This window comes from Manis javanica, chromosome 1 (genome assembly GCF_040802235.1).
Source record: "Manis javanica isolate MJ-LG chromosome 1, MJ_LKY, whole genome shotgun sequence".
Lineage (NCBI taxonomy): Eukaryota > Metazoa > Chordata > Mammalia > Pholidota > Manidae > Manis > Manis javanica.
In genome coordinates, this window is record NC_133156.1 from 104,598,239 (window position 1) to 104,612,372 (window position 14,134).

The 14,134-nt window shown below is 32.5% G+C and overlaps 1 protein-coding gene across 4 annotated transcripts in view; it reads left to right on the top strand.

Annotated features, from left to right (window-relative positions):
- The window catches only part of ERCC8 (ERCC excision repair 8, CSA ubiquitin ligase complex subunit), a 45,857-nt gene extending 32,133 nt beyond the window's left edge, over positions 1 to 13,724 (top strand). For 2 of the 4 annotated variants that reach the window (XM_073235896.1, XM_073235898.1), the window contains 4 exons: positions 4,830 to 4,868; positions 5,848 to 6,045; positions 8,651 to 8,728; positions 13,562 to 13,724. In XM_073235896.1, the coding sequence (XP_073091997.1) occupies positions 4,830 to 4,868; positions 5,848 to 6,045; positions 8,651 to 8,728; positions 13,562 to 13,630 (384 nt within the window). In that variant the 3' untranslated portion in view covers positions 13,631 to 13,724. The remainder of the gene's footprint in view (positions 1 to 4,829; positions 4,869 to 5,847; positions 6,046 to 8,650; positions 8,729 to 13,561) is intronic. The other 2 variants (XM_017663798.3, XM_073235902.1) reach the window with 2 other exon arrangements.
- The last annotated feature ends 410 nt before the right edge of the window (positions 13,725 to 14,134 follow it).

Below are 14,134 nucleotides of genomic sequence, written 5' to 3' on the forward strand. Positions count from 1 at the left end.
TGGGAAGAATGAAAAATTGAGAATTCAATATGAATTAAAGTTATAAAGTTAGATATTCAAATTTTATATTATATATGACTTACAAACAAAATCCAAAATCATTGTTATAGTACCAGAACATATAATACTTTAATACTGGAATAGATGTATTTTAAAGGTGCTGGATTCTTATGTGGTAATTAATGTACAATACTTTTAAAAAATTGATGTTAATGGTCCTCACCAGGTGTATCTGTGGGTTAGTCATTTTCAGAATAAGCTACCAAAAGTTTATAATTTGGTAATAATAACAAAAGCTAATATATGTTGAGAGCTTATTATGTCAGATACCGTGCTAATACAAATTAACATTTAATATATGTGCAGGGACATACACGGCCTCATTTAATCATCACATCAACACTATAAAGGTAGTTACTGTTAAAATACCCACTTACACATGAGGAAAATGAGACAAAATAGGTAACTTGCCTGAGTTTACATAGCTAGAAAGCAACAGACTCTAGATTCCACTCTTACTGGAATGCAAATTATACCCAGACCCCTTAAAGCATTTATTTAATATCTTAAGGTAGGTGTTAATATTTATATTTCTTTCTTTAATCATCCTTTCTAGCTAATTTTCTTTCAGATACTCAAGTTATCACTTTTATTATTAAACACTAGTATTACTATAAAGTCAAAATTGTTTATACTAGATTCTGTTAATAGAGTTTGTTAATCCCTCATATTTATGAAATACTTCTCCATCATGTGTCAAAAGCTAGAAACTCAGGCATTACAAGTTTTAATTTAGAATCTTCCATTCATTATATTGTATAATGTGCTTAATCAGGTTACACCTTCCTTTTCTCTCTTTATTCACTTAATAAATATTTATTGAGCACTTCCTTTGCCAGGTAGCATTATACAGCTGTAGGCAAAACATAGGGAAGTCCTATCCTTATACTCTAGGGAGAGGAAGAAAGACATTCAATAAATCAATCAGTGAGTGGATGGATGGATGGATAGATGGATGGATGGGTAGATGGATGAATGGATAAAATATATGTTAGATGCAGTAAACACTATGAAAAGCAAAGCAAGGAAAGTGTCATAGATAATATTGGAAAGTTAGTTGCTCTTTTATACGAGACAGTCAGGGTAGGTCTCAGAAGATGACATTTGTCTTAAAGGAAATGAAGGAATGAGCCATCGGATCTCTGAGAGGAAGAGCATTCCAGGCAAAGGAAGGAAGACAGTACAAAGGCCTGTACTGAGGCTGGGCATGCTTGAAGGCCAGGGAACATCTGAGAGGTTCTTATGCTACAATAGAGTAAGCAAGGGGGAAAGTGATAGTAGAAGAGGCGCAGAAGGAACAGGACATCAGAGCATACAGGCTTGTGGGCCTTTGTAAGGGTGTAAGCTTTTTCTCTGGGTGAGATGGAAAAACCACTCGAGGCTTTTGAGTGGAGAAGTAATAGGGTCACTTTGGAAGAGTAGCTTGGCATGTGCATCAAGGTAAATGTGATAAATATAAATGGTACTCAGTATATAATAAGTTGTCATGTGATTTTACTGTATTTTTCTCTCCTAGAAGATGATACTCGTACCCAAAAAACACATGTATTTCTGCTAATAAGTCCTTATCTTGATTAGTGTGTTTAGTATGGATAATACATTTTAAAATGGACTTGATCAAAGTAAAAATCATTCATGCAAAGATGGCTAGAGTAGCCAAGAAACTTAACTACAAAGGACACTTAAAGGAATTTGGGACATTGATCCCAGAAAAAGTAACTCAAAAAACACACTGTCTTCAGATATTTAAAGGGCTGTCAGAATGGGAAACAAATTCTACTCCTGCCATTTTTTTGGTGAGATTAAGAAATTTATTTCAGGTCGTGAAAGGGCTGTGGTAAGAGTTTCAGTACCTCCATCTGGGAATCAGGATTATTATGTACCTAAATAGTAAATGTAAGGATAAATGGAAGTACATATGAAGTAGTACTGTATCTGATAAATAATAGGCACACCATAATTGAACTCATTTTATTGTATGGTGTTACCTTACCTTAGTAGTAATACCATTATTAGTTTTAAAAAGATGTGTTAAGTACATGCTTCCAGTACAGGTATAATTATTTATAAATTATGTACAAATCCTATTGTGTATACATATATTTTAATAAAGGCTACTACTTATTTTTTAGATAAAAATGAAATGGAAATAGAGATTGTCATATTATTCTCACACCTTAATGGATCTATCTTGCAGACTCCTTGAGGTGTGTGAACTGCCCTCTGGAGACCATTGCCTTAGCATACAGAACAAATATCTGCAGGGAAAATTCACAGAAAGGGAGCTTTTGGCATAACAAAAGAAAAATTCTCAAAGTAGCTCTTCTAGTCCTTACTGGCATTATCACCAGAGTCTAAAAACTGGGAGTTTATCCTTTATTCTTCCCCATCCCTTACCCCAGCTATAAAGTCAATTACACATGCTGTTAATTCTTCCTTCTTAATTTTTTTCATGTCTGTCTTTCTTTCCAGCTTCACTCTGGCCTTATGATAGCTATATTAAATTACATCCTTCTAACTTTTCCCAAACTCAACTCCCAGGGCAAGCCTTTGAGTGTTTTATCGGGACTTTCAGGTTGCAACTGTGTGCTTTTGCCTAGTGTGCACAAGAGCTTCATAAACTGTACCTTCTGACTCACCAGTTTTATGCCTTTTCCATTTTTCCCTGTCTGTAGCCATGATAAACTACTTAGAGATCTTTCAATATGCCATGTTCTCTCACCCGGTTTGCTGCATAGACTGCTGCCTTTGATTTAGAATACCATTCTTCTTCCTGTTCTAGCTGCTTCTCAGCTTTCAAGATTCATCTCAGGCACAGCTTCTCTTTAACTACTCTAGTCTAGCTGAGATGCTTCCAGAGTACCCAGTGTTCACTTGTATTACAATGTACTATGATCATCACTTAGTGGAATGAAAGAATAATAATTTACAGCAGTGTGGCACTGTGCCTTTTGATTCAGTTGCTGTCATTTGCTAGCCAAGAGACCTTAATCAAAATACTTAACCCTTTTAAATGTTTTCTTTTTGTATAATAATACTGCCTATCTCATAGTATTGTTTTGAGTACTATGCAAAATAAAGCATGTAAAACATTTAGCACATTGCCTTATACAGCAAATATTATTATTAATATTATTATTATTATTATTATTATTCAGAAAATGTTACCCATCATTATTACCATGTTGATAGTTCTTTGACAGTAAAATAAGATGACTGTGGTGGAATCTCTGCATCACTGTAGGTATTCACTTAAGCACTAGATGTGTTTATTTTCTGGGACACTAAAAGAGATTCATAAAATAGAGAATTTTGGATTTGTCATCATCCTATCCCAAGTCTATGAAATCTTCCTCCCCTATCAAAATCTTTTCAAAGCCTATACATACCACCTTTAAGTTATCATAGCCATAAGTAGCCTGTTTCTCCTCAGTCTTTCATAATAATAATAATAATATATATCATGCTATTTATCACACACTGCTTTTTATAGTAAGCATTTATAGTCATAACATGGGAACCTTCGATAATCCCCTAGCACACAGTATGTGACAGTTAGTAAGCATTTAGTAATTGGTAGATCCCTCCTTTCCTTAGTTTGTTATTAGAACTTTATTCCATGAGGCATTGAAAATACACTGATAGTTTTGAAGCCACAGGTGATAAGATCACAGTAGTGATTTATGAAGATTAGTAGGAAGTTAAGTTGCAGGATGAATTGGATGGGAAATGCCTAAGGACAAAGAGAAAAGTTAGTGAGCTAGTTCAATATTCATACCTCATTCAGCACTTTCTGGTTCACCTTTGGAATGGAATGTGGTATAGTGAAAAAATCAAAAGTTTTTAGTTAGTAGTTGTGATAAATGTAAATAAACCATCAAAGTCCAGCAGTTTATAATTTTTCCAGGAGAAACAGAGAATTCTAGTTAAAGATTTGTGTTTTTCCTCCACCCCTCCCCACTGCTATTCTAGAAATTATTGTAAATGTAAGATCAAAAGATACAAATGAGGTAGTATCATTATTTTAAATATATGTAGGAATTAATAACTTTCAGGACTTAATACCTTTATGTTATAGGTGCTTCCATATGCATTATTTCATTTGGTTTCTCACAAATAACTCTGATAAATGATGTTGTTTCCACTTAACAGATTAGAAGAATGAAACTCAGAGGTTAAATATTTCATTTTCCTAAGAAGCCGAAGAAGGAGGATGGGGAGTGAAGTGGGTTTCAAAAACTCAAGTTACTGACTATGGCTTTGATGTTTTAGTATTTCATTCTACCCCTACTTGAGTGAGACAGGTGCATTTTTGGCTGATTTCTGTCACATGCTAACCTGGAGGGTGGGTAAGCCAAGTGTGGTATCCACAGATTATCAGCATATATCCATTTGGGACCCAGTGTTTGTTTATATGCACAAACACATATGCATACACATATATACACATACAGACAGACACAATCCCACCCAACCTTTAGAAAAAGAAAAAAGCAAATAACTGTTTAATAGATTACCATTAGCCACAGTGAAGGGAGATTTTAGTGATCTAAATGATTATAATTCCCAAATAATTAGCTGCTGGTATTATTCCTACCCTAAACTGCTCATCTAAATTACCAGTACAAAGTAAAGTTGTCAGTTTCTTTAACTCAAAGCTTCTCAGACCTTAAGAAGCCTACAGACTACCTAGGGATCTTGTTGTAATGAAGATTCCAGTTTAGTAGGATTGGGATAGGACCTGGAATTCTGTGTTTCTAACTGCTCAGGTGCTGCTGATGTGGTTGCGCTTGCACCTTCGTATCCAGGTACAGAATTTTTATTTTTTTGTCCCAAATAAATAATTATTTACATAAAGCTGCAGTTATAGTATACAAACTACTTGTGTTCCTTGCATTTTATACTTAACTTTTATATCTACTCTCAGCATAATTTTCATAATTATGATTTCTAATTGCCATATAAACAATAAAGTTAATATAACATTATTAGGAATTTACTCAATTCTTAGTTATTTTGTCATTCTAGATAATGCTTCATTGAATTCTTCTGGGCATATAGCTTTTTGCTGTTTAACTATTTCCCCAAAATGAATTTCCAGGAGTAGTACCTAGGTCATGGAGGAAGGATATCTTCATTATTTAATGGCACAGAGATTCAGTTTTGCAAGACGAAGACAATTCTGGAGATGGATGGTGGTGATAGTTGTGCAACAATGTGGATATATTTAATGTCACTTGAACAGTACATGTAACTATGACTAAGATGCCAAATTTTATGTTATGTGTATTTTACCATAATTAAAAATATAGGAAAAAGAAAAAAAGTATTAAAATAGAAAGGTTATCCCTCCCCCCTCAAAAAAAACAAAAGCTTGTATTTTGTTGTATAATAAACCATTTGGCCTTTTAGAGGAATGACCAGATTACAGTGCCACCAACATGTTTACCTCACTTATACCGAGTGTCTTATGGTGTCTTAGAAATTTGCTAAATGATCTAAAGTGATTCTACAAAGTTGCCTTCATTTGCATTTTTTTCTGTCAGGGTTGAAATGTACACATTTGCTTTGGGTTTTTTGATTTTTACTATTTGTATTTCCCTCTTATGTGAAATACACATTTATGATAGTGGCTCTTGTTTCTACTAGGACATTAATCACTTTCTATTTAATAGAGCTCTCTCTGTAGTGTATTACAATATTTTAGGTAAATATTTCTTCCAGCTTTTGTTAACTTTTTGATTCATATTTAAGAAATGGGTAACATTATAATTTTAAATTCTACAGGTCAACTATGGAAAAGTTTGTAATGACAGCAGAAAAGGATTGAAGTTCACTGTCTCCTGTGGCTGCAGTTTGGAATTTGTTTTTGTACCATATGGTAGCACCATTGCTATTTATACAATTTACTCAGGAGAACGGATATCTATGCTTAAGGGACATTATAAAACTGTTGACTGCTGTGTATTTCAATCCCATTTCCAGGTAAAAATCATATACTTAAGGGAGTTAAAAATAAGTAGCTACCTGGTAGACTAGTTGTATATGAAAGAAAATTAGGATTTCATTCTGAAGAATTATACTTTTTATCCACATTTTTAAATAGTGGATAATACAGGACAGATTTTTAGATGGTATGGGATATATATAAGAACTGATACAGTACTGTGTAACTTGACTGGGATAAATTCTTTCTTTTGCATATGAGCTCCATTTAGCAGTTGAAAATCTCTGTCAATTCAAATAATTTAAAAACAATCATTTAGGAAAAAATGGAATATGTGTATCTAATCTTAAAATGTAGTTTGTGTACCTTGACTTTGTATGTGTGCATGTGTCTAAAATTTTATTTCTTCATGATTTTCTGCCAGTGGATAATAAGTTTGTTTTTGAGTTTATACAACTTACATTATTTCTTAAATACCCAAGGCTTTTGTTTGTGTAACAGCTGACCTTTCTTTTTTATCTCACCAATGGAGCAGAGGGGTTTTTTTTCAGCAAATATTTGCACAGATTACCTCATCTGTGCCTTTATATGAGTCTCTGATATAGCAAGACTATTGGTATTTTCCATTTTGTAGTCAAGAAAAATGAGGCACATAAGAGTTAAATCCAATAGAATGAAAATCATGTATTATTAGAGATAGAAGGGAATTTAACCATAATCTAGCGAGGCTCTTATTCATTTGTTTATTAAAACTGGTTACTTAATTTGTGACTGAAACCGTGCAGTAGGATACACAGGGCTGATTTTTGAACCAGCACACATCAACATGGCAGTATCCTACTGCACGGTTTCAATATTATGTAGCTGTTGCACCAAGCTTTCTAAGTGACCTCTAGCTTCACCCTGTTCCCTGGGACCTCCTAGCCCTCACCTCAACCCTGCTTTCACTCTATGGCAGTATCTCTTCTGATTGGTCAGTACCCTTGTGTTCCACTGGTTATATATTTTTGGTGTTACTTCTGTTAGAAGAAAACTAAAGTGCCAGAGAAGTGACATGACTTGCCTCAAACCTGCAAGTAGTTATTGACATGACAGAGCATGATTATCCATTCAAAGAAATTCCTAGAATGTGGTATTTATTTTATTGTCCAGAATCACCTAAAGACACCGCCAAGCTTTTAACCCAGGTAATCTGACTACGAATTACTGCTTTCCACCAAATCAGAGCTTCCTAACAGGTGTGCCTAGAATTTTGTTCCATTTAGAAAATTTGATAATGTATAATTAAAATTTAATTTACTTTAATTTTTAAAATCTGTATTTCCTATAAATAGCTTCACCGTCTTATTTTCCCTTTACCTAGAACCCTTACTTTATTTTTTGGAAAAATACAATTATATTGTGATTCAGATAGTTTTTGAGATGAACAATAAAAAAGATTACATACCAGAACAGAAAAAGAAAAGGTTCATTGTTAGAAATATTTGTGTAGAAATACAGAAATATATTAGTGAGGGAAAAAAACAATGATTGAATTTTACAACTACTTAAAACATTTTACTGTTTTTTCTTTTTAGCTCCTTCTCTTTTAAATAGTATCTTTTTCTTTAATTTGACCTGGGGTTTTAAGTCATGTTTTTTGCCCTTCCCACTATGACTATTTGGTTTATATCCTGCTCTTCTCTCTTGACATAGGTATTTTTTCATGTCATTAAATATTCTTCCAAAGAAAATTTAATGTTTATGGTTCTATAATATCCTGTAATGTGAATGCAACATTGTTATATATAAATCATTACCCTACATTTAGACAATTATTTCTATTTTTATTTTTATAAACCTAACACTAATGATATTTTTGAATTTCATGTGTCTTAGGCATGATTTCTTAGAAATGCATACAAAAACTTTTGATATGTGTTGAGATTCTATTCTCCAAAAAGATCATACCAATTTATACCCTTTGTATATAAGAGTATCTGTTTCACTGTCCCATAGGAATGTTTTCAGTACTAGTCAATGTAACACATCCCTTAAATTTTGTTGGGATGGGAATAAGCATTGTTCAACCACGTGCAAACAGCATATCCACAAATAAATTGACAGAGACTGCACCAACCCAAGTTTCCCCTTGTAAACTAAATTTTCCAGCAAGCATGGCAGATGGGTCTTAGAAGTTCTTCTGGTGAATAGCAAGCCAGTTAGGCACATGTGAGCTAAATAAAACTTTTTGTGAACTTTTGGTCTGTTTTACCTGGAAACTCATGGTTTCTTTATTTTTGTCTTTATTAAGTTAAGTTACTGACATAGAAGGACAAACTATTTTGATCCATTTTTTTCTTTCTCTACTTTGACACTTGAAATAAGAGGATAAAAGCCACTAAGTTGTTGATTGTATTTGTAAAACTTTCACATGTTAACAAGCTGTGACATATACTAATACTATTTGAAAATACACAACAAAGCTTTACTACATCTTATACAAACAAAAGGCATCAGCCCAGTTTCTTTGGGAGTAGAAATAGAATTAATCTAATTGATTTAACCTAAGAATTAATTGTTTAAAAAGCTAATGTAGTTCATTTTAGATTGGTACCAGCTATAAATGGACCCACAATCACATTTTTGCTTTCTGTGTTACAGGAACTTTATAGCTGTAGCAGAGACTGCAATATTCTTTCTTGGGTACCATCCTTATATGAACCAGTTCCTGATGATGAGGTAAATATTATTTGTACAAATTATACAATGACTTATAAATCATATGGAAAAAGTTTTAATAATTTACTTTATGTAAGAAGGACTTTTAAAGCATTTCTTGCTATTTTCTGATTATAAAAATAATTTGCCTATTATAACACATTTTGAATATTCAGAAAAATACTAAAAGAACATAAATTTCTTAAGTTGAATTAATCACTATCAACATTTTTATTTACTTCATTCTTATTTCTTTTTTATACATATGTTTTCTTAACATGTCTAATATGCTTGGATATACAATAGAGCATCCTACTTTTCTTACTTAATATTATACAAGAAGCCTTTTTCCATGTCATTAAAAACTATTTGTAAATATTTTTATATAATAATATAGCATTCTGTCATATGCCACAATTAACTTAAATATTTACCTGTTTGAACACATTTCCTTTGACCATTTTAAACAAATCAAAGTAAATATCTGTTCACAAATTGTTTATATTTCTGATTACTTCTTTGGATAGATTCCTAGAAGCAGATTTATCTCTTGAGTTACCATGTGTGACTTAAGGCTTTTTATTCAGACTGTCCAATTTTACCAATTTATGCTACTACCAGCAGTCTTTTAGTGCCTAATCTTAGAACATAAGTTGGTACAAATATGACAGTGTGAATAAAGAGCCTGGGTAAACAAAAATATAGTGGGTAAACAAAAACGAATAAGATATGATCTCTGAACTTAAGTGGTAGCCTTTTTATTTTTTTTACTTATGTCAAGCTGTCTAAAGGTGATATCTCTCCCACCAAAGATTATTTTACTAAACACTTTTAATCATCCCTATTTATCATAATTTCTAGGATATAAGAAGTCTGATGTCTGAAAAACAGTATTTACATATGAAAGTGTTTTACAGTTGGAAATAACAATAATGTAGTTAGAAATACCTTAGGTTAATCTCACCCAGGTCATAGTAAAAACAAAGCATCTTAATTGGAGATGGAAGCAAGTTACTGATAGAGCAAGTTTAAAATTCTAAAAACATTTTTCATTTTTTCCTTCTTTTTTATGAAAATAGGACTTTGTCCAAAACCACATGGAAATGAATTTTTATGGGGATAGTTGATACCATTTAGCAGCTATTGACAAAATATATTTCATACCTAAATTTGCAACTGATAACGGTTTGCTGCACTATGAAGCCTGTGAATTTCCTTTTGGCCCTAATACAAATGAGAAGAGAGAAAAAACATAGTAATAAATTTTCAAGCAGCTGGCCAAACACTGGATGAATACTTCTAGATTTCATCACATGTCTAATTTGGTTCATTATAGCTTTGATTAGTTTTGATGTGCAGCTGCTCTAAATGACCAAATATTCTTCTATAGAAAGCTTAATATGATCAAATAGTTTGGTTCAGCCATTTATTATTACCATTTCCTACTGTTTGGGAATTACTGTGTACATTAAATCCAAGTTACAATACCATACACTATGTTAGGAAGTATAAGAATTATTTACCAAATGAAAACAATAAAAATAAATTTTAAATAAATCTATGACTTATGTATGGAAAAAGGATATTAAAATACTAAATTCCTTCATTTACAAAGATAGTTTGTGACTCATAGTTTATTTCCTTATTATGTAGGTATAGTGAGTTTGAACTCCTTACCTAGAATTTTTGTGTATGAGAAATGAAGCTGAACAAAGAGAAAATCAGAGATACACAAAAAACAAGTTAGCTTTATATTTGTTTTAGAGCTATAAAACCTTATCTTTTAAAATACAGTTATGTGCTTTAACTTTAATTAACCATCATTCTCATATTACATAAAATGGTATGTGCTAAGATTATTTTCACAAAACTTTAGTTTGAAAGATTCCTGTGAATGTAAGTAGATGAATATGATCTGATACAGATCCTAGGAGATCCCATTTCTCACATGTATATTTACTATTTAACTCGTGTAAGTGTTTTCATGTCAACTATCAAATAACTGACTGCAGCAGTTTCCTGGAAAAGCATTGTAACATGGTTCGAAACAAAATAGATGCACTCATTCTTTAGTTTCAGGTAAACTAAATAATAATGCTGTTCACTGGGCTTGATTCCCAGTTCTGCCGTTCATTAGTGATCTGGGACAGTTTTATGTTATCTCCAAATATCAGAATCATACGGGCCAAATTTTTCTTAGGTTTCCTTTGAAATCCAGCCTTGAGATGAGATTTACTTCCACATCAACCAAGGTATAATCCCTTAAGGGTATCTCTTCTAATGTCCAAGATAGAAGAATTTAGTTGTACTGTAAGAAACTGAAAGGCATTGGGTGATAGGGATGGACTTTATGGTCTTTAAGCATAAATCCTATTATTTAATTAGTTGTGTCATATTCTGAGGACTCTGCTTTCCTTTTCAACATGCTTCTTAAAGCTTCATCATGGTCAGGGCAAGCCTATATAACTCCTAATCACATTTTTCTGCCTGAGATCTGTAGTGCAGCTACTTTATAGTTTAAATCTGACCTCTCATCGAGAATCTCACTTTATTTTGATGGTTACACAATACCTAGCTGTTTTATTTACCATTTGTATAATTACTTCCTGACACAAATAACCCTGTATTTTACCTGTAGAGAATTACCAGAAAGAAATTTAGAATAGCTCAAGATGTATGTATTTTAAATAATTAAGTTTGGTTTTGTTCTTCCTTCTCATTACTTGGACCTGGATCTCCTCTAAACTCAGTCTTCCCTATCTCCACAACGTTCACAATTTATCGGTCAGTAGAACAGGCCATCCATCTGGGTGAAGTAGAGATGGATTATATTCTAGCATAGGAAGGATGACCACTAGGAGGAGATGTTGTAGAGAAAACCGAAGTAATACATAGGTAAATACACTTGGCCAGTTGGTCTCAAACAGCAACATGTGTACCACATACATACACATTTTTACTGCAGCTTTTAACTATAAGTATCATGTTTTATTTGTAATTTTTTTTAGCAATAAAGTGTACTTCTAATAATACTGTAATGCATTCATATTGTTATCCTTCACTACTATAAAATAAAATTTATTTGCAACTGCATTTCTATTTTCATTTAATTATTTTTATTTCTTTGCTCACCATGGCAAAAATACTTTACAATAAAATATAATTTTGCTTCTCTGTTGTCTTTAAGTGAAATTAAGATGTTTAATAGGTTACATATTGGACTTCATTGTGGATTTAAGAGGCATAACCTTTGTGTGGCTTATCCATCCAGGAACATTTTTGGTAGATATCTAAGCCAAAGTTAAAGGCTTCTAAAGATAGAGTTAGGAAGAAGAGTCATCTAACCCCAGGACAATACGTCTTTGAATAAACTCTCACTAAATAACCTAACTTAGTAGTTAAATTATAAACCCAGAAAGATAGGACATTCAGTAAACATTTGGATGAAAGAATAAATGAACAGACTTCAGTATGCTACTCTTGCAACTCAGTGGACTGCTGCCAGAAATAAGTAAATAGTTAGCTGAGTTTTGGTAATAGTTTTTCATATCAGCATTTGGAGTGTAATGAAATTTGTACAACTAAGTGACAACAGCCAACATTAGGTTTGATAATGGTGACAATAGCCAACATTAGGCTTAATAATGGACTCTATAGCTTTAACAGCTATAAATAATATCTAAATTAATATGTTGTTTTCTAGCTATTCTAGCTGATACTTGGGGGAATTTACTCTAAGACACCCACTTTTTTTACTGTTAACGTTGGATTATAAGATGCTAAGTCATCATGTTCATCAAAAAGAAAATGAACATTCTCAGATCTATAGTAAGGGTTGTCTGTAACATATAATATTGCTGTATGTTATAAAAGGCAATACATCTAAGATAATTTAAGAGTAGTCTGGTGCTAACACATAATTGGATTTGGGTTTGAACAACTTTAGCAAATGTAAAAGCTACAGAATTAGAAACAAACCTGTTTCATAATGCTCAGATACTCAAAAAATGAGACCATCTTAAAGCCCTTAGTTATTTGCCATAGAATAAGAAGGTAGCCATTCAAAAAGTTTCCCCAAAAAAGTGAGTTGATTTGAAATACCACAGATAATTAAAGTTGCTGACTATCTTTACTAAGTATGGCTCTGAAGTTGTAATACTGTGATGTTCTATTGTTTTAAGTCAACACCATCCAGATGTATATTATATGTCAAAGAAATTTCCCAGGGAAACCTATGTCCTAATGACAAACATGTTACCATTTCTGACATATTTTGCATGTGCTTCTGAAATTATAAATAAATAAATAACCCTCTCTGCCCAATAACTCACATTACTTTTTGGACCAGAAATAATGTTACTCAGTTTGATTAACACCTTATTTCCCATTATTGATATTTGCTTATTTATAAAAGTCAGGTCCACTCAAACAGTAAACAGTTGATATCATTAGTATTTTGGGTTATCAAGTCAGACTATAGAGCTGATTCTACTCTTAGCCACTTGGATGTTAAGTACCCCCTTATCTAGGTAATTCCAAAGAGTTATAGAAATGTCTTAAGCAACAGCAGCGTCATAGTATATATGTAAGTACATATATGTGTGTGTTTGTGAGGTACTACTTTGAAGGAAACGGATAATTTGGATAGAGTTTGGTGTATCTAAAATGAAGTTACATTATTTTATGTTGTATATGGTGTGTTTCTTTTGTACATTACTTTTGAAATTAGCAACCACGTAATTTCTTTCAAAGTAAACTAACTGCTTTTCATTTTATATTTCAAAAGTATATTATAAACCTAAAGTTATAAAATAGAATAATCAAACCTTCCCCTTTTTTTCCCTGTTTTCTTAGACTACAACCAAATCACAATTAAATCCAGCATTTGAAGACGCCTGGAGCAGCAGTGATGAGGAAGGATGAATATCAATACTTAGTACTTTTGTATCTCTATTGATGAAACTTTTTAAATGAGACTGTTTTTTGTCTTTTTTTTAAAGTGTCCAGTTAAAATTAACCCTGAACTTGGGTGATTTTTTTACCCCTGTATTTTCTAATGAAGTTAGTATTTGCATGAAATCCTGAAACAGACTTCTGTGTAGTTTATAATCAAAACAAGTCTCATTGATCCCAGTTACTGGGTCTGGGACAGCCCATATTGCTGTAGTTCAAGGAAACAGGTTGAGGCACCCCCATGGAGCACCTTGAGCAGATTGTGTGAACTACAAGATGCAATCTGGGATGAATAAGTGGAGGTTATCAGCACTGACTTTCTCTTACTGACTTTACCATTGCTGTTCATTTTCACTTCCATGATGATTTTACTGAAGATGATCATACCAAAAATAATAGTTGAAAGGTTAGCATCAGCATTTTCTTCTTTCTTATTCATGTATTCAGTTTTGCACTGATTTACTTAGTTGAACA